Below are 20977 nucleotides of genomic sequence, written 5' to 3'. Positions count from 1 at the left end.
TTTATTAGTTTGTTTTGTCTGAGTACCTGGTTGTGATCAGGGAATGGGATGATGGACGCACACACTCCAAGGATCATAGATGGATGGATCTCACAGTGGGTGTAGGTGGAACAATAGGCCACGCCTTTCTCCTGGAGGTCATCTGGGGTCATAGCGAGCATGACGGTCTCCTCTTCTAGGGTGTCTATGTACTCCACCACACCGCTGGCCACTAAGTCCTGCCAGCTAAGTGCCAAAGAACATTTATGTCAACACCACCTGAAGCATCTGCAGCAATTGCCAACCTTCAGCACCATCTCAACTGTCTGTATTCTGCCTCACCTGTAGTTGTTATACTCGCGCTCCTTCAGCTGGTCGATGTGGCGTCTCTTCAGCAGCAGTTTCTGTTTCTCGACAATCAGCAGCGGTCGGCAGATTCGTCCAGCGTCCGTGTAAATTCTGATCTCACGCTCTCTAATGTCTCTGATCATCGACACCTGAAACGGTCAGGCGAGTTCTCAGTGATTGATCAACAGCCTGGTGGGCCTAACAAGGATTTCAATTAAATACCATCAAATATTTGATCAGGTAAACCGTTTGAATGACCAAGCGCTGCCCCGCCAATCAATAACTCAAATTCTGAAGGTTTGTGTTAACATCCTGTCTGCCACAGACGATTATTTTGATAGTCGACTAATCAGATCATGCATCCATTGGACGTGAAACGTACAGCTTATTGCACCAGCAGCATCTGCTCTTATACAACTATCATTAGCTTACAGCTTATAGTGTTTCAGGTATGTGCTAACTAAAAATAAAGACAAGAAGATAATTTATTAAACTTTCAATGAAGTTTGCAGATTGTTTTGGTGGAGTTTAATAAACTCAGCCGTCTGCTCCTTGCTATCTAAAATATAACAGGACACTGGAGTAAACTCTCGACCATTTCACACTTCTGTATAATCAGTTTTCTGTCTGACGTTTATTCAGCTGTGTAAAAACTATAACTTTAATCGCAGCCAAACTGATTTACTCAGGAACAAATAAAACTGAAAAAAACAAACAATAACATGTTTAAGTTATCTAAGTGACTCATATATCATGTTTAACCTGAGTAAATGCAGCCTCTTAAGGATGCGGTCCCCGAATTTGGACACAGCTTCTTCTTCAGGGTTTAACGGCAGCTGGCATCCTTGTACATGCAGTGCTGCCATCTTCTGTTTCAGTCCATTATTACACGCTTAAATCCTACTACTTATTCCTGCGTCTTTCGGGATCTTACAAAGCTTCAAACGACGCGGCGACTATTAAATTAGTCGTCAACGATTTTGATAGTCAACTAATCGTGGCAGCCCTACTGTCTACTTTTGATGTGTGATGGAAATCGGTGAAGTGTACTGTTCGGTATACACAACACACCGCTAAATCAATTGCATCCAGGCTGCATGAACAGGAAACAGTTATTGATTACTACAAGTCTCAGAGAGAATGACCAATGAGAGCAGAGAGCAGGGGGAGACAACCAGCTTACCTGTTCTATCAGGTAAAGCAGAGGCGGCAGCCGTAATCAAAGTGTTTGTGACGTCTCACAAGCAGAAAACAGATTTATGCCTTCTGTCACCATCCACCGTGTGAACATTCCAGTATTGATTACTGGTCGCGTGTGGATGTGTGCAACGGTGGTTACCTCAGAGACGATGATATCCATCTGTCTGCGGAGTTTCCTCAGTGTATTCATCAGCTGTTCTGGATCTTTGTGGATTCCCACCCAGCAGCCATTCACAAAGATTTTAGTGGCACTAAAATGTTAAAGCAGGACACACATTACACACCTGCAGGGTAATTAATAACCTCGTCTGACTATGAAATGGTCACGGACTCTGCAATGGCCGCAGGTGAGATCTCCTCCAGGTTCTCCATGCTCCACTCCTCCAGAAACTCCAGGATGGGCGATGGCTGCGAGCCCACAGAGATGTAGGCCATCAGGGCCAAGTTCTTCACCAGCCCCACAGCGTGACCCTGCAAACCATCAACTCCACAATCAATACGCTGGATCGCTGTGTTAAAGGTGAACCAATCTTACAACTTGCCAGGTGAGCGTTACCTCGGGCGTCTCGGCCGGACACACCATCCCCCATAGCGTGTTGTGCAGCTGTCGAGGTTTCGCCAGTTTTCCATCTCGACCGATAGGAGAGTTGACCCGGCGCAGGTGAGACAGTGTGGATGCGAAGGTGAGACGGTTCAACACCTGTGAACACAAAAATGATGAGCATCAGTGGAGGTAGAGCGGCAGGTGTCAGGCTCTCATTTGTATTTCAGAGTGAGCATCAGTTTACAGGTAGGCTTACCTGTGACACGCCGGCTCGGGCCTGGTGAGCCTTCTTCACGTCACCCCAGTTACCTGTGGCAAGAGAGTACTTGAGCCCGTCAGAGATGATACGCGTCTTAATGGCGAGCTCTAGGTTGAAATCCTTCCCGCGGTCGATGAACTTCTGAGCATAGATCCTGATTTCCTTCAGCAGGTTTTTAAACATGCTGATGAGGAGGAGAAGAAGAATGATGTCATTCCTTCATCCAATCAGATTGCGAGTTCCAAACAGAAAGGTGATTAACAATAACAGCGTCACACTGGAAAGCCTTCTTTGAGTAACAGAACCTGCGTGTACACAAAATCTGCATGGTCGACAACAGAGAGTCCTCACCCTCGGAACAGGAAGGCCAGTAATGGCCCGGCGAGGTCCAGCCTCTTGTTGCCATAGTGATCTCTGTCATCCAGTTCCCGCCTGCCGAGAGCGGCGAGCAGCAACCTGTGCACCATGTACCTGAAAACACAAACACAGAAGGATTCCTGTCAAGTGCGTGACTCAGGTCAGCCTCAGGTGCGACAGTCAGCCTCAGGTGTGACTCACCCTAAGAAGTAGGCCTTCTTGGTCTCGCAGAAATCGCTTACGCCGACATGTGGCAGCATCTCCTTTTGCAGGACTTCCTTTGCGTATTTAATCCGTCGCTCCTTCGTCACACCGGGTTTTGCGCCTCGTGAGCCAATGAAGTTCAACGCCACATTCTGCTCCTGGATCACAAAAGCTTCGTCCAGAGAGGGCTTCACCTGAAGTAGGCGGGGTTAAAAGTTACTACCTGCAGACTGAGACAATCAAAAAAAATCATTAATGCGTCGCAGACTGACCATCTCCATCATCTCAGGGTCATCAAAGTCATAAATGATATGTTCCAGGATGTCTCTGTCCGATACGAAGCCCAGTGCCCGGAACACGATGATGATGGGAACTTCCTGTCGGATGTAGGGAAGCGTGGAGACGATCCTCTGACCTATGGCGCTCTTCTTCACTCCCTGAGAGATTAACAGCAATCAACAATCAGTGGTCTGGGTCAATTGGCAGACAACGTTCTGTTTCCAACAACAGAAATAAGAGCATCGCTCATCTCTCTAACTCAATGTTATGAGCTCTTCTCAGTTAATCGCAGCCCGGCTTGGGTGCTCACTTCACTTCCTGCTTCCAGGTAACTCACCTGCCCTCCTCGAGCCATCATGCTGACCCAGATCGTGCTGGTTGGGCGGGATGAATTCTCCAGGCAGGATCGGCACTCTGCGGTGTACGCATACTTCGAGTCCTTCTTGGCAAACACGTACACCGTGTTGGTGGCCATCTTTTCCTGAGCGATCAGCACCTGGAAACAGTGACACATCTGTTTACACGGCTGCCTGATGCCACTGATGCGGTATCAGTGTATGACGCTCCATGTAAAACAATGCAAAGACATGAATGTGCGCCTGTTAGCTTGTAAGCAGGACACGGCGTGCGGGCGTAGCAGAATCATCGTTCTCTCGAGTAAGCAGCTCGCCACGCAATGATGTCAAAGCACACCTTTTCTGACCCATTGATGATGAAGTAACCTCCAGGGTCCAATGGGCACTCGTTGAGTTCGCACAGGTCTCGGTCAGTCAGGCCACTTAGCAGGCAGTACGTGGAGCGAAGCATGATGGGAATTTTCCCAATGAAGGTCTTCTGGTGCTGCGTCTGCAGCTGATCCTCTCCCTCCTTGATGATTGTCTTTGTGATGTCCACATACAGTGGCGCAGAGTACCTGAGGGGCAGGTGAAATGGGACAGGATATGAGAAGGGGTGAACAGGAAATGACAGCAAAGACAGGCGAGAGGTAAAACTCACGTCAGGTTCCTCAGCCGTGCCTCGTTGGGCATCATGGGAGATGGTGCTCCATCTCTCTCCCAGTGGGTGGGCTTAGACAGGTAGATCTGCTCAAACTTCAGGAGATACCGAGGCTACACCAAAAACACAGTGATGTCGGTGATGTAAATGGTAAATGGCCTGTATTTGTAAAGCGCTTAACTTAGTCCCTATGGACCCCAAAGTGCTTTACACATCCAGTCGTCCACCCATTCACACACTGGTGATGGCAGCTACATTGTAGCCACAGCCACCCTGGGGCGCACTGACAGAGGCGAGGCTGCCGGACACTGGCGCCACCGGGCCCTCTGACCACCACCAGTAGGCAGTAGTGTCTTGCCCGAGGACACAACAACCAAGACTGTCCAAGTTGGGGCTCGAACCGGCAACCTTCCGATTACAAGACGAACTGCCAACTCTTGAGCCACGTCGCCCCATGTGACAGAGCGACCCCCCCCCATTCTCAGTCACACCTGGTGGTACTCACCGGCTCCTCCACCTCCCCTGAGGTGTGCTGAGCTTCAGCCTGCAGGTCGATGGGCGGAGCATCCTCCACGATCCTCTGAACAGACATCTGAATGAACTCATCGAAGGAATCTAGTTGCTGCCGCACCAGCCCTTTCTCGTCAAAATAAGAGCTGAGAAAGAAAGAGAGAGAGAGAGAGAGAGAGAGAGAGAGAGATCAAAATAAGAGCTGTGCTGGCCCCGTCAGAACCTCACAGGCTCATGCCAGATTCTGCACTCAGTAAAAAAAATTAAAAAAAATACCCTGTCAGGCCATCGCATGACCCAAGCTTAACATCTACCTGTCCAGTCTCTGATCGATACTTCAATGTTGATCAGTGGACTGATCACTAGACCAGCGCTGGTCTGGTGTTGGTACAACTTTGATTCCTTACCTGCAGCTGAGTTCAAAATGGCAGACATGAACTGTTCTACAGAGCAGATGATCATTTAATTCAGTTTCAGATTTGTGGCAACAGATCTTCTTATAGCCTCTGACTTATCTCTGTGCTTGTCCTGCTAGACCTCAGTGCAGCGTTCGATACGCCCAACTATCTATCCATGAAGCCAGATAACACACGCTTATCCCTTTCAGGGTTCACAATGGCGGCGCCTATCCCAGCTGTCTTAGGGCGAGAGGCAGAGTACACCCTGGACAGGTTGCCAGTCTGTCGCAGGGCTGACAGATAGACACAGACAACCATTCACGCATACGGACAATTCAGAACTTCCAGTTAACCTATCCCCACTAGCTGGAGTACCCGGAGAGAACCCACGCAAACATGGGGAGAACATGCAGTCGTAGATATATAGGATCTAACCAGACTCTTATTCTGGATTAGGGCTGCAGCTATGGATTATTTTACTAATCCGGTAAGATAAGAAATAACTTTGTCTTATAAATGAGCAATAATAAATATTCAAAAGAGGGAAAAACAAGAATTTTCAATTTGAGCTGCTCATTGGTTTCCATTTCAGTAACTGCAGGGTTTTTAAATAGTTTACTGCATATAACAGCTGACAAAAAAATTAACTCTTTGATTGTAATTGTGCAATATTAAAATTTAAAAAGGTCACACTAATAATATATTAATATATATATATTAATATTATTAGTGTGACCTTTTTAAATTTTAATATTGCACAATTACAATCAAAGATACACACACACACACACACACACACACACACACACACACACACACACACACACACACACGTGTCTCAGTCAATTATAGATGATGTGAGAGGGCGGGTGTGTGTGTTTAGGGCCCGGATGGCTTGGGTATAGAAGCTCCTCTTGAGTCTCTCTGTCCTTGTCTCTGTGCTGACTCCTTCTGAAGTCCACCACCAGCTCCTTGGTCTTGCCGACGTTCAGCTGGAGGTGATTGTCCTGGCACCATGATGCCAGAATCTTCACTTCATCCATGTAGGCCGCCTCATCGTTGTGGGAGATGGCACCCAACACCACTGTGTCGTCAGCAAACTTCACAATGGTGTTGGAGCCATGGGTGGCCACACAGTCTGAAGTGTAGAGGGAGTGGAGCAGTGGCGAGAGGACACATCCCTGAGGTGCTCCTGTGTTGATGGTGATGCTGTTAGAGACGCATCTACCCACCCTCACCACCTGAGTTCTGCCAGTGAGGAAGTCCAACACCCATGCACACAGACGGCTGTTAAGTCCCAGATCCCTGAGCTTTGTGAACAGTCTGCAGGGCACTATTGTGTTAAACGCTGAACTGTAATCAACAAACAGCATTCGCACATAGTTACCCTGTTTCTTGTCCACGTGGCTGAGAGTGGTGTGTAGTAGTGATGTGCGGATCGATCCTGAAATATAGATTCCTCCGATACCAGTCATTTATGTTCTAGAATCGATTCTCACATTAAAATATCGATATTTTTAGTAATTTAGGGTTAATTTGTAGTTTATCATTAACAGCAACACAGTGGAAGGAAACTATAACATTCGGATTGTCTACATTCAAAGGAACTACTTCCTCTTCTGCCTTTCATAGTCATGTGCGAAATACGGCTGTATAAATGACTCGCAGTCCCTTGGCGCGCGCACTCACAACAATGGCTGAGCCTAATTGTGCAGACGTATTTTACCTCCACAAACAGCTGAGACATGGTTTGCGATACATGTGGCAAAAAAGTGCTCCAAGAGTGAGGTGTTGTGGCTATACTTTCCCAACCTTGAGACCTCAGAATTAGGGAGACAATCAAAAGGGCACATTTTACAGGGTTTATTTATCAGATAAAATACGTTAAATGTCACCGAAACAGCGGGGGTGTCCAAATTCAGAGGCTGCTTCCACCTGAGGACCCGCCCTTCCCGGTCTAAAGAAAGCCGGGTAGTACGTCTTGAGTTCCCTCGGTGGAGTGAAACTCAGCCGTCTGCTCCTTGCTATCTAAAATATAACCGGGCGCTGGCGTCTCACACTTTCTTTAATTAGTTTTCTGTTTGATGTTTATTCAGCAGTGTGAAAACCCCGGAGGAACACACCTGAGGGATTAATAAAGTTAAATTTAATTTAATCTAATCTAATAACTTTAATCTCAGCCAAACCGATTTACTCACGAACAAACAAAACACTGAAAAAGCCAAACAATAACATTTTTAAGTTATCAAAGTGACTTATATATCATGTTTAACCCAAGTAGTGAAAGCCTGCGGGGGTTTGAAGACGATGTGTTGATCGGCTCAGATATTTGAAGTTTACACAGCTACATTCTCACCTGAAAACATGTTAAAAGTTGGGGTTTTTTGCGACCCAGAAAGAGAAAGAAGAGTAATATTAAAACTAAGTAGCTGCCACCATTGTTGGAAACTGGAATTGGCTCGGCTGCGCTATGAATTCTGCAATATGGTTTTTCAATTTTGTTGTCCAGGTGGAAATTCGGGAGAATGGTGGCTCCGGGATTCTCCCGGAAAAATCGGGAGGGTTGGCATGTTTGGTTGTGGCAACATCACTAACCTTGTCAAACACCTCAGAGTAAATCATATCACAGAATATGAGGCGCGTATGTTGAGACGAACTGAAGAGGAGGAGAGGGACAGGTGCTGCTAGGGCGAGACACACGTCTCTCACAGAGTCCTTTAGTGCTGCAGGCAGGCAACGTGTTCAAATAGCGCATAACTTCAGTTTTTTTTTATTTCTATATGATGAACTCTGCATTATTAAGTGATAAGAACAAGTAATCTGATGTCCTGTAATCATTATGACGCTATAATTTGAGATACAATAAATAAAATAAGTTTTTTTGTATAAAGTATCGGTATCTGATCAGTATCGTCGATACCACCCTGAAAAGTACTTGGTATCGGATCGGAAAGGAAATCAGTGGTATCGCACATCACTAGTGTGTAGGACGTGGGCAATGGCATCCTCTGTGGATCTGTTGGATCTGTAGACGAACTGCAGCAGATCTGTGGTGTCTGGGATGGAGGAGGAGATGATGTTCTTCAGCAGCCTCTCAAATACCTTCATTACTACAGAGGTCAGTGCAACTGGCCGGTAATCGTTCAGGGATGATGGTTTGCTGTTCTTGGGCACAGGGATGATGGTGGATCTTTTGAAGCATGTGGGGACCACAGACTTCGCCAGGGACTCGTTGAAGATGTAAGCGAACACACCTGCTAGCTGGTCAGCACAGCAGCACAGCAGACGGCCGGTGATGCCGTCTGGCCCCGCCGCTTTCCTTGTGTTCACTCTCCTCAATGCCACTCGAACGTCATGCTCCGCGATGCTGGTCACCGGTCTCTCGCTGATGACGTCACTGTCCTCGGTAGTTAGGCGGTAGATAGCATTAGCCGCCTGGCTAACCTCGAAACGGGCGTAGAACTGATTCAGCTCGTTGGTGAATGCAGAGTCGACGTTGATATTCTGTTTTCTTGGAAGGCTTTCGGACATTATTAAGGGAGGTTCTCACAGTATTTTATCTCCAGGATCAGGTATATTTGGTGTGACAAATAAGTGCTACAGAGTTTAGATGAAGCACCAAAGCACAAAATTGGGGTGTAAATAGTTAAGGTGCCAATATATCCCCCCTGCAGTGGTGGCTTCACTCACCCCTGCGTCAGATGCAACCTTTTCTACCTGCTGTTAAGGCGCAGGAAGGTGCTGCAGTATTCTCCAAAACTATAGGTGTCGCCACTCAGACAATATTGCATCATACACCCTGATGAGGAGGAGAAGAAGTCAAAACTGGAAGCAGAGACTTTGTCAAATGTGTCTTTGCAAAGTTCTTTCCACAAACTCAAATCTTCAAACAGTTGCAACATCTCCATGTGTGTGTGAGTCTGTCTCTGAGCTTCTGTGCAGGATTATCATTAAAATAGCGGGGGGAAATGGCACGTTCGCATACTTGTGTCTACAAACCAGCTGCGACTGCTGCAGCGCAATCTGCCAGGTTAGCAAAAGACAGTGCCTTTGTTTTCATACGCAAATGGTGGAAAAAGCATGGCGGCGACGGAGAATGAGAAGGGGGAAAGCGGATCGTTAAATGAAACAGATGAACCAGAATTGGTTTGTAAAAATGCTGCAACTTCAGTGGTGTGTTACTGGTTTGGCTTTCATTCATCAGATACACAACAGAGCACAATTTTTGATAGAACATCCAAGCAGGCCAAAAACCTGAGGTTGCATGGCGTTAAAACGGCTGCTTGCAAATAACCCCAAAAAAAAAAAAAAACCTAACACAGCAGCCGCCAGCGCTGTAAAAAACGGTAGACTGGTGAGCAATGTTCCCTCTAATTTTTCATGTGTCTAAGCGAACACACAAACTCCCTGAGTAGTCCCTTGGACCACTGTGAGCAACAGCAGACGTGTGCACTGTGGTCACGCCAGCATCGAATCCATCCAAGTTACATGGTGTTACGAACTTGCATGTCCATGTGTTTGTTTTGTGCAGGTGTTGTGTCTTTTTATGTTAATTTAGCTGTGCCAGGGCCCTGCTCCGATTGGTGCGTGGATACACTGCCCCGACGTGACTGGTTCCAGCAGGAGGACCCGCCCATTAAAAGGAGGCTGGAGTGCTACAGTGGGAGAGGTCCTCGCGTTTCTCCTCATGACCCAGCAGTATTCCTGTGGCAGCCGCTGGCTGCAGTGCGCTTAAAAGTTGTGGAAGTGGAGTGGGTAGGGGTGAGCTGCCGTTTCTTTTGATCACCCGTTTTCTCCTGTTTTGAGTTAGTTAAGGAGGTCAGACTGTCTTTATTTTTGACTTTGTTTTGGTAAGGTCAGGGGTGCGGGATTTGTGTAGATTTGTTTTGTTTATTGCTTTGGCCCTGGCTCACCCTGAAGTGTTGACACTCCCGTTTTGGTTCCTTTATTTCACATTGTAAATAAACCACATTGTAACTAACGGATTTGTTTCTTGTGGCTGCTTGGGTCTTGGGGGGGGGGAAGCGAGTGCCTCACTCATGTTATTGCCTGGCCCTAGACGGGTCATAACAATGGTTTATTAAAATAATCAAATTACAGCATGTACATTTATGTTAGACTACTTTTAATTAACTGCTTTAGCCCACTTACAATGAAAATTAAAAAATTTATTTCATGACCTGTGTAGCATGTTAACACTATTGGAAGTAAAAATAACTTGAACTCCAATTTTGAAAACAAAACTTTCTTCTTTTTTACAAAGTTCTGACTTGTATTATGAGTCTGTGTCTGTGGTCTGGGAGAGAGTCCTGTAACTCTGTCTGCAAAATACAGTAAATAATGACCAATGTTGGGCTATTAATTATATAGTTACTTCTTTTAAAAAGTAACTGAGTTTTGCAAACAACAAAGATTTTTGCAGCTGTTTACCTAAAAATGCAGCCAAGGCGTTTTTTAAATAAACAAACTATTTACAGAACAATCAGCTGTTCTGCATCAAATCTAATGCCACACAAATTATTTGTGCCACTCCAAAAATAATTTCTGTCCACTATGAGATAAAGGAGAACAACAGCCTGATACCTGCAGGCCTGACAGCAGCAGATGTATCACTGCTGTAACACCTGTAACATTCAGTAGTCGCCTCATTGTTCTGACACACACAACAAAACTATTGACTACACTACACGCTAACTACACAAGATTTGAGCTAAACGTCGCAAATCTCTCACATCTCAAAACACCGCCGTCACTCCTAAAACTTCCCCCTTCCTAAACAACTAAATGCCATGTTGCCATATCATTTTTTGATTGGTCGACGTGGTACTTTTTTCGACCAATAGGAAAGGGTGGGTTTTTTTTTTGGTGTTGTCTTTGCTCACAGGCGGAAAGTGCTTTCGAGCGTTTTCCTTATAAAACGCCGTTTTTACCATTTCTTCCCGCAGTAAATATAAACAACGACAGTATTCAGGAAGAAAACCAAACATTGCAGATATTTTCATCATAATTCTGGTTTTACGTGGCCTATCAACACAAAATTAAAACTGGTATAAAGTCCACACACCGTCAATTGTTCCGTCTGTCCTGCTCACATCTCCAATGGTTGTACACTTTGTCATTAACGTGGCTTCACTCCACATCAGCCACGCCGCTTTGCTAGCTAAAACACCGGTGTCGGCCCATAAGGACGCTGTCATACCCTGTCAACGATGTTGATTAGCTACGTATATATGAATGTGAATCACATCATTGGCTGGACTATGGGATAAGGTGGCATCGTTCAGTCACTCACTGACTAACACTGCAAAACAGAATTGTTAACGTATTTATTTTAATTTCAATTCAGGTTAGATTGTTTTCTGTGCACAGAGACCGTGCCAGCAGTGCGCAATTGCGCATGCGCTAGAGCTGGGTGATATAAGATTTTTTCATATCACGATAGGTTTTTTCCATTTCAGGCGATAACGATATATATCACGATATAAGCCAAATAACTATATTTGTAAGATTTAAATGTGCCATTGCTCACAAGTAAAATGTGAAATAATCAGCAGCTTGTTTTTATTTTATATATTTATTTCCCATAATAAGTTCAACAGGGTAGATGTACTTAAGGAACATGAGACTTTTTCAGATAAATAAAGGCAAATATTGCAAACTACACAAAAGGCAGCCGCTGAAGCGTTTAAGTTTCAAAATAGAACAAACAAAACAGGCTACTAAATTGTCAATTCCACTTAGAAACAAAATATTAATTCTAAAAATAAATCTTAGTTTTACAGAAGAACAGACAAAATTGACTAACTTTTGTCAATATCAAATAAACTGAGAACTAAAAGGAAATTCTCAATCTCTCCTTGTTGTATAGCTGAGCTTTTCAACCAGTTTTAACAGTTACTTTAGTCTGACAAAAGCCGAATGACGAATTAGCGCTTCCAGTCAGAGATTGAGCATGCACCGCTTTATTGTATTTCCAGACTTGCTTTCGGCACAGTTTACAGTGAACGCTACTCTGTTTTTTGTCAGACTTGAAATAGCCGAAATACCTTCACACTACGGAACTTCTATGGCTCTTCCGTTCGACAATCTCTCCGGCATTGGAACCATCATCTGTTGTCTCTTCGGTAACCTTCGGTCATGCTCGGTTGATTTTTCTCTAGTCGGCACACTCATTTCTCTAGTCGGCACACTCATTTCCTCCATTACCCAGCTGCTTCCCAAACAAATACACATGTGCGGCTTGGCACTTGTGCTGTACGTAACAAGTCACGTGACGTGACGCTGCGGCTGTGATTGGTTCGGCTCTGCTACTACTTAATTTGGATTGGCTGTTCTTTTTTTTCTTTTTCTTTTTAAAGAGGACAAGCGCGGCGAGGTCTATCGCAATAGTTTAATTTTTCTATCGAGAAAAAGTTATTTCGCAATACATATCGTTATCGTTCTATCGCCCAGCTCTAACATGCGCGCAGTTTAAAGGGAACATTGCTGTTGGGTGAATAATGCAAAAAACAGAGATCTGAGATGGAAAACTAGCCAAAGTCAGAGGGAATTAATAATGATGTTTATCAAACGAGAAACATAGTTTGATCTTCTTTTTCTGCTGGTTCAGAGAGAGACAACACCTGCAGCATCAGAGACCTTTGAGCTGTCAGCTTTGAACACCGATGGCGGGTCCGTGTACGTGCCGTTCGGTCCGCGCTTTGTGTGGACTCACCATAATATTTTTCCTGTAAGAACAGATGATCACTACATCTCCACAAGGACACACAGGTGAGTTTACCTGATGACGATCCAGCACGCTTCCTGCCACAGGTCAGGAGTGATCTCATCATCATCTTCATCATACTGATTATCTGACAGAGACAGCAGGGATAAATATACGTGAGCAATACACATACTGAGACGTTGAAGCTTCACTGATCAATCAATGACAGATTGTCGGTTCAGGTTACTTCCTTTTCACAGATAACTGCACATAGAGTTTAATGATCAGTTTAAACAACTGGTGAATTGATCAGATACATCAATAAAAACAGATAACAATCTCACAGGAAAGTTATTGATCGTTCTGTTTTTAACTCACTGGTTCTGATCACGCAAACTGATCAATCAGAAGCAACACATCTGATCTGTTAAGTCAACTTCCTGTTTGTGTGAGTCGAGTGTAATGACATCACTTCCTGTCTGAGTGCAGGCAAATGCAGCACACAGCCTGAAGCTGGTGATATCAGGAGAACTCTGTTGATATGAACTGTGAGAGGTCCTGAAGACTGAGCCTCAGGGTTCATCAGAGAGCTGATTCCAAACTGCTGACCGCACGATGGTAATGATTTACTGTCAGATCACAAGTGATGGAGGTGACACATGGCTAAATCCAACGTTCCGTGTTTTCCAGCCCACACAGAATCTAATTAACAGCTGCAGTCTGACAGACTTTCATTTGTCACACTACAGATGACACTCCCTGTGAGCTCAAACACAAGCTTGGCTTTTGAAACACTTAAGTGATGAGTCTTGGCCCTACTCTCACAGCTTTGAGCTGATTACAATTCTCTCGTCCCCCTCATTCCAATGAATCATAAATGATCAAATCAGCTATTACACTCTGCTTAACACACTATTTACTAAGAGTTAAAGTTTGTGGAACAAATCCAGTTATTGTGGCTCATTTAAATATTCTGCTCTTGAAAGTAATCTCTTACAAATACTTGTGTTGTTAGTCTACTGCAAAAACACTTTGTCCCTGTCTTTGAGTCCTAAACCTGAGCCTCTTCAGTTATTCCAGGAAATTTATAAAGACAGCTGAGTGTTTTGAGCTGCTGCAGACATCCTGTCCTGTCTTTGAAGGGACATTTTCATTATCACAACCTGTAAAACACCTGTGATGAAGGAAGACATTTTGTAGTCCATCTTCTGCACTTTGTAGTTTTAACACCGCAGCCCTTCAGCCTTACGTAATTAAGGAGACTAGTGTGTCTCAGCACACCACACGTCTATTTTTCTCATCATCTCTTTCATTTCATGACCTTTACAGGTTAAAAGGAGGAGAAGACAGGATGAACTGACCTGCTGCCTGTAGCTTTGCCTCCCTGAGAAACTGGGTAATGACCTCTCACCTTTAACTTAAAGATAGATCGGTCAATTATCTTGTGGTCAACATTTACTTCCATTGCTGATCAATCTCTGATCACGGTCCAGCTTTCTTTATGCAGTGTTTATACTGTGTAAATATGGCGGATTGTACACAGTTTTTATACCGCAGAATTTACACATAATATAAGTGTTCGCTTTTATACTGTGGTACTGTTTATATATTGTAGTATTTGTGGGTGTAGTGTCACAGTAACGCTGAGTGTAAACGTCTGCAGCGATAATCAAGTTAAATAAAGGGTCCTCGTGCATTAGCAGCATTTAGCCTGTTAGCTCACACAAAGCCCCGCTGCTTTTAGCTGATGTTAGCACACGAATCAGGTGAGGCTCGTGATCTGCGTGAGGCTGACGCGTACCTGTGTGACAGGTGTTTGTTTGGATGAGTGATACTAGCTTTTGTTCTCTCAGAAATTACTAAAATGGTTAGCTGTAGCACGGGTTAGCTCCTCTGTCACGTCCTGTTAATAAAATTACCAAATAAATGCAAATAAAATTATCCACCATGTGACGTAATGACGTTTTACAGCTGTGCAGCTCACCTTCATCCTGGTCATACATGTTTATCTCCTGAAAACTTAAAACCACAACAACCACAAAACGTTGCGATCACCGCGCGCCCCGGAAACGTAGGTCACTTCTGCTTTGTTCTTCTTTGTTAGTAATAGGCAGAGGTGAAACACTACTGCCCCTCACAGGCTGGATGCTACAACTGCACAAATCCTCAGGCTTGCTCTCAAGTCAATGTCGTGTGTGTTTTTATTTGTTTGGTTTTCCAAAAAACGTTCTTTATTTATCTTCAAATATTTTATTGTGAAGCACAAGTAACAACTAGAAAAATTTGCATTTCCTGCGAAAATGCTGTGTGGATGCTTTAAAGCTGAAGCTGTATGCAAAAACTAGCTGAAAAAGCTGAAAAGTTGCAGAAATTGTAAAAACTTTGCAGAAGCAAAGGAACTTTGCTAAAATGTAATAACTTAGCAGAACTGCAATATCTTAGAGGAAACATAATACTTGGCAGAAATACAATAGCATAGCAGAACTTAGCAGAAATATTGTAACTTACCAGAAACATGATAACTTCTCAAAAATACAAGACTTTAGGAGAAATAGTATAAGATAACAGAAAGAATATATTTAGCCAAAAATACTTGAACATTACAGAAACACTATGATTTAGAAAAATAGTACAACATAGTAGAAATACTGTGATTTACCAGAGACACTGTGATGAAGTATGAATATTGTAATTTTAAATTAATACTATGTTTTAGCACAAATACTATCATTTGGCAGAAATACTATATTAAGCACAAATCCTATAAAAAGCACAAATAGTATGATTAAGCATAAATACTACATTTAGTAGAAATACTATGTTTTAGCACAAATATTATAAAAAGAAGAAATACTATATTAAGCACAAATCCTATAAAAAGCACAAATACTATATTAAGCACAAATCTTATAAAAAGCACAAATACTATATTAAGCAATATAAATATCCCATAAAAATCCTTTAAAAAGCAAAAATACTGTACTATGATTTGGTAGAAAAACTATAATTAATCAGAAATACTATATTTGGCAGAAATACTATATTTAGCACAAATCTTATAAAATAGCAGAACTAGTAATAACTTAAACAGAAAAATTGGAAAAGCAAAATGGACAGATGATTTTTGCAGTCTATTTCTCGTAGTGCGGACTCCCCTCAAACAAATGGCCGTAATTTCCTAACCGTAGAGGCTAGAACGGTCATTCTTAGACCATTTTGTTCAGAAGAGATGGGGGAATCTTCCAGTGTTGACAATTTATCATTAAAATCTGAATTATTAAAGATATTTGACTTGTAATGCACCATAACTGAGTAGAGGCGAAGCAAAAACTGCCTTGACTTGCCCTCAAACAACGCTTTCTAACTCTAAATCTATTTGGAGTATCAATATCATTCTTTCACCGTAAGAGACAGCAGGCTTTGGTGAACAGTCATGGAAATTTTCAGGTCTCTGTGGAAATCCAACAAAAAGTTATGACAAGAGAAAAAAGTGGTTCATTTCCAGAGTTTGAAATCTGAGCGAAGGACAAATTTCCTACCCTCAAACAAGTCTAACTCATTTCAGAACGGTAATAGGTGAGAAAGAAATTCTTGAATTGTGAGCGTCAGGAGTGTCTGAAGATATACTGGGACAAGCCTCATGTCTTAAGTTTGTTTCGTTAAGGAGATATGATGATTCGAATATGCCTCTCATTACAGAAATCAAGCGGTGATTTTGAACAAACTCTCCATTGACTTTCTATGGAGAGTTTTCCGACTTTGTGTTGGTCTGAGGAGATTTGCAAAGATCCTATAAGTCCCACAACAATGATAGTGACATTTCCTGAAAGCCAGCAAAAATACCTACATTTTGATGTATAATTTGTGGAAGTTGAGTGAAAATTGAGCAAGTAGCAAGAAGTTGTTCGGACATGAAGAGAAAACTGCAAAACCTTCAGTGGCACACTGGAAGCCAAGAGTATAGCAACCATAACAACGCATGTATTTTGTGAAAAATCACAATTTGGCAACTCAAAACTTTAAGAGGAATAAAAGTAAAACGGTAAAAGCTTTGAAAAAGCTGATTTATACCTGAATAGCCCAATAATTTGAGAACATTTTAAAGTTTGAATGGTTGTTCTACGTGAAAATATGAGGAAGTAGTTAAGTTTCAAAAACAAGCAAATTTTAGCAGAATTGCAGAAGTTTCCCATTCATTTCAAATTAAAGGAAAAAAGCTTAATATTTTAAAAAGTATAATAGTGAAAAATACCAAAAGATATAGCCATCATTAACAGAAATAGCAGAATAGTTTAAAATTTGAACGGTGAAAATAGCACAAAAATTGTGGAAGTAGATCCACGGCGAAAAGTGTACGGAAACACCAAGAAGGAACTCAATAGTGTGGAGCATCCACACAATTACAAATTGCCCCATAGGCTGACATTGCTTCCTTTTTATATTTTTATCATCAAGAAAGGGGGAAAACAAACAAAAAACAAAACACACAACCAAGAAAGTGGAAAGTAACAAAAAGGGTAGCCAAAAAACAAGGGGGAAAAACACCCCTCCCACACAATTACCTTATCCCAGAGTGCTATCAGCTTATTGTAACCTATGGTGAAGTCCACACAGTAGCTCTCACTTGTTCATAATTTCCAGATGCTCAATAAGTGGCCCCCAAATCTGATCCAAGTCCTCCAGTTTGTCCTTTATAACGAAGCGGTTCCTTTCCAGGTGAAGAGTATCTGTCAGCACGGAAATCCAGGCTTTCAAGGAGGGCACTTCTTTTCCCTTTCATAGCTTAACCTACCCATTCATTCACTTCCGCTTATTCCTTTTCAGGTTTGCTGGAGCCTATCCCAGCTGTCTTAGGGCGAAAAGGAGGGTACACCCAGGACAGGTCTCCAGTCGGTTGCAGGGCTGACACATAGACAGGGGACAACCAATCGCACTCACATTCACTCCCACATGTTGTGGGCCTGATCTCTGAGAACATCGAGAAGGCCTGCCTGGAGGAGATTAAGAACCTGGAGAACTGGTGCCAGGAGAACAACCTCCTCCTAAACGTCAGCAAGACTAAGGAGCTGATCATAGACTTCACTACAAAGCAGGCAAGGAATTATGAGCCCCTGATCATCAGTTTCCGGTACCTGTGTATCTACATCACTCTGTCATGGTCCTGTGACATCAATAGGGATGGGTATTGTTTAGGTTTTATCCGATACCAGTACCAAACCGGTACATTTGAAACGGTGCTGGTGCTTAAACGGTGCTTGAACTGGTGCTTAAAGAATGGAGAACACACACTTTGTCCAAAAACCTCTCATGTTCAGCTGTTTTTTTTTTTTTGTTTTGTTTTTTGTAAAAAGATAACAATGTTAGCCTTTTCTGCAGCTATAGGGGATTTATGGTATCACTCTTGGCTGGAAGCAGTGCTTAATCAATGGGGGAAAAAAACACCAACTTTGTCCAAAAACCTCTCATGTTTAGCTGTTTTCCACTTTTTCTTTGGTCATTTTAGCCTTTTTGGCCAGAGTGAAGGGAGCATCTGCCATCAAAAAAGAAGACAGGCGCATGTAACTACGACGGTGTTTGCTAGTTCACCTTACATGCATTAATGTAATAACGTGGTTAGCCTACTCAACGTAAATTACACACGAACAACATTAAGCTACTCACGCAGAGAAGAACGGCTGCTGCTGCCATCATCATCCGTCATCATTTCTGCTACACTGGCAGCGCTAGGGGCCAGGACTCTCCTCTTCGGGTTCTTGGGGGATGTTGCTAACTTCACATCTGATAACAGGCACCACACCCGCAGTAGATGTGCTCAGTGTGAGGTCTCGCAGCAAGCTATCAAATACGGTGCATTTCTCGGCTTTTAACAAAATGCTATACGTTGCCAGGTGTTTCATCAGATTCGAGGTGTTACCTCCTTTGCACAGTATCACCATAAAGCACTTGTTGCAGGCTGCTGAGTTTGCATCTTTTGCTGTGAAGTACAGACAGACTCTTAACTGCTTCGCCTTGGGCGTTTTTAATCTGTAGCTCTGCTCTAAAAGAACGTACGTACCTGGGCCCGCCTACTATCCTCGGAAAGGTAAAATGATTGGCTAGAATCTAAAGTGGATGACATCTCAGAAAAAAAAAAAAAAAGCACCAAAATAAAGCACTGAAATGTGTGTGCTTTTGGGTCTGGTTACTACAGTTTATGTCAGAACCGGTGCCATTACCGGTACCCATCCCTAAAGAGCAGCTCGCCTCGCAGCTATTTATTCCCATGATAGTTACAGTTTACACAATAAAACACAAGCAACTCCCACCGTAGAACCCCCTTGGTTGCAAAAGACAAGGTACTGCGTGTGCGTGTGTGTGTGAGACCTCCTGCTCACCAAAAGGATCATAAAAGCAGGAAGCTTATACACAAGAAACAGATCTTTCAAATAGGATGTATCAATAATATACACATACAGTTCTTACACACACACTGGACATTCTGGACATTGTTTTCACTTCATCACTTAAATCACTTTAAGCATATTTGCACTGCAGAAGACATAATGTGGATTGCACAACACTGGACATTATATTCTTCATTTCCAGTTAATACTTGTACAGCTGCTGTTATTGTGTATATATATTTATTTATATTTCTTCATACATTCTTATATAGTTCTATATTGTGTATTTTGTTGTACAGTTATTTTATTTTCAACTTTAATTTATATATTTTATCTTATTCTTTCCCAGTTAAATTTACCCTTCATTCTAATTTGTGTTGTACAGTTATTTCCTTTTTAACCTTAATTTATATTTTATTCCTTCCTAGTAAAATTTACCCTTTTTAATTTTTCATATTTATTTCCCTTTTTAATTTTTCATATTTATTTCCTATCTTATTCATAGCCTTTTCCTTTTTTGTTTTCTTTAGGTCACGAGCAGTTGTCCAAGCATTTCACTGCATATCGTACTGTGTATGACTGTGTACGTGACAAATAAAATTTGAATTTGAATTTGAAAATTTTAATAAAACCTCACCCCAGCACCAGAGTGACTGGAGAGATGGTCAGAGACAAAAGAATGTCTTTGATCCTACTGCTTGAACCAAGACTTTACAAATTTAAGAAACTCAATGACAACATTCAACAATTTGACTTAACAGGAAGGTTGGAGATTGGCCTATAAATAGCTGAGACAGTCTAGAGATGGCTTTTTAAGTAAAGGTTTAACTACAGCCAGCTTGAAGGCCTGTGGTACATAGCCGATTATTAGAGATTTTATTGAGATCCTGTTTCTCTTTATTTCTCTTTTTCTAGTTGCTTCCGTACGTTTTGTGCCGCTTAACTAGTCCCTCAGTTTTTATGAGTGTGTGTGAATGTGTGTGAATGTGTGCGTGAATGGGTGGATGACTGGATATGTAAAGCGCTTTGGGGTCCTTAGGGACTAGTAAAGCGCTATATAAATACAGGCCATTTACCATTTACCATTTTATGCCCATTCAAATTTTTACAGTTTCTGTCAATTCTGCTCTTTCCAGCTATAAATTTTGGTGGTTATAACTGTTATATTTTTTGCTATGTTAATCTTTTCATGCAGTTTCTGCTCCCATTGAAGTGGATAGCAGACATCCCATAAAATGCTCTAAGTGGCATATTTTTGAAGCTTAACTGCTTCCACATACTTTCTCCTAGAACCACCATTCCACCTTTAAACTGTTCTCCTGTTCTTCTTTTACTACTGTCTAATTCAGCTTTTCTATAAGTTCTACCGTTTCCCTTAAATTAATTTTTAACTTTCGCATGAATTATGAGGTTCTCTAGCATATCGAGACCACACTGTTACATATTCCATATGTACGGGGTACGACCCCCCTTGGTCGTGGCGTGTGGATATTTCTTTAAGACACCCCGGCACGCCCGGCTACGTCCCACAGCTTACGTATAAAACAGCTGTGCAGACGTGACACCGGTGATCGTTGATCTCCACTTGTTGGCTGTCTCCCAATTCAGGGTCTGCAGCCTTAAAGTACGCAGCCTCAACGATCCTCAAGGGCCGCGTACTCAAAGACCGCTAAGGCCGGAAGTGCGAGGCTTGTGAAATGGGACAGTCTAGCCTCCGTTGCGCTGATACTGTTGTTTGTCAATAAAGTTTAAAAAAAAAAAAAGCCTCCGTTGCGCTGCGCAGGTTGCCTAGCAACCATGATACTAATCACTGGA

The 20977-nt window shown here is 42.7% G+C and overlaps 1 protein-coding gene across 2 annotated transcripts in view; it reads right to left on the bottom strand.

Moving 5' to 3' along the window:
• polr2b (RNA polymerase II subunit B) overlaps positions 1–14895 on the bottom strand; it is a 31097-nt gene extending 16202 nt beyond the window's left edge. For both annotated transcript variants that reach the window (XM_086305175.1, XM_086305171.1), the window contains exons 1-15: positions 14764–14895; positions 12855–12927; positions 4672–4822; positions 4167–4279; positions 3864–4083; positions 3508–3666; positions 3164–3328; positions 2889–3085; positions 2682–2801; positions 2328–2514; positions 2084–2227; positions 1859–1998; positions 1667–1778; positions 322–476; positions 27–225 (exon numbers count right to left, since the gene is read on the bottom strand). In XM_086305175.1, the coding sequence (XP_086161301.1) occupies positions 27–225; positions 322–476; positions 1667–1778; positions 1859–1998; positions 2084–2227; positions 2328–2514; positions 2682–2801; positions 2889–3085; positions 3164–3328; positions 3508–3666; positions 3864–4083; positions 4167–4279; positions 4672–4822; positions 12855–12927; positions 14764–14782 (2154 nt within the window). In that variant the 5' untranslated portion in view covers positions 14783–14895. The remainder of the gene's footprint in view (positions 1–26; positions 226–321; positions 477–1666; positions 1779–1858; positions 1999–2083; positions 2228–2327; positions 2515–2681; positions 2802–2888; positions 3086–3163; positions 3329–3507; positions 3667–3863; positions 4084–4166; positions 4280–4671; positions 4823–12854; positions 12928–14763) is intronic.
• Positions 14896–20977: the final 6082 nt, after the last annotated feature.

Source organism: Aulonocara sp. 'chitande type north' Nkhata Bay, linkage group LG2 (assembly GCF_057382095.1).
Source record: "Aulonocara sp. 'chitande type north' Nkhata Bay isolate Kocher_YH1m ecotype deep benthic linkage group LG2, A_spYH_male_GT1.1, whole genome shotgun sequence".
Classification (NCBI taxonomy): domain Eukaryota; kingdom Metazoa; phylum Chordata; class Actinopteri; order Cichliformes; family Cichlidae; genus Aulonocara; species Aulonocara sp. 'chitande type north' Nkhata Bay.
The sequence above is the reverse complement of the archived record's forward strand: the minus strand, read 5'-3'. Positions and strand labels throughout refer to the sequence as shown.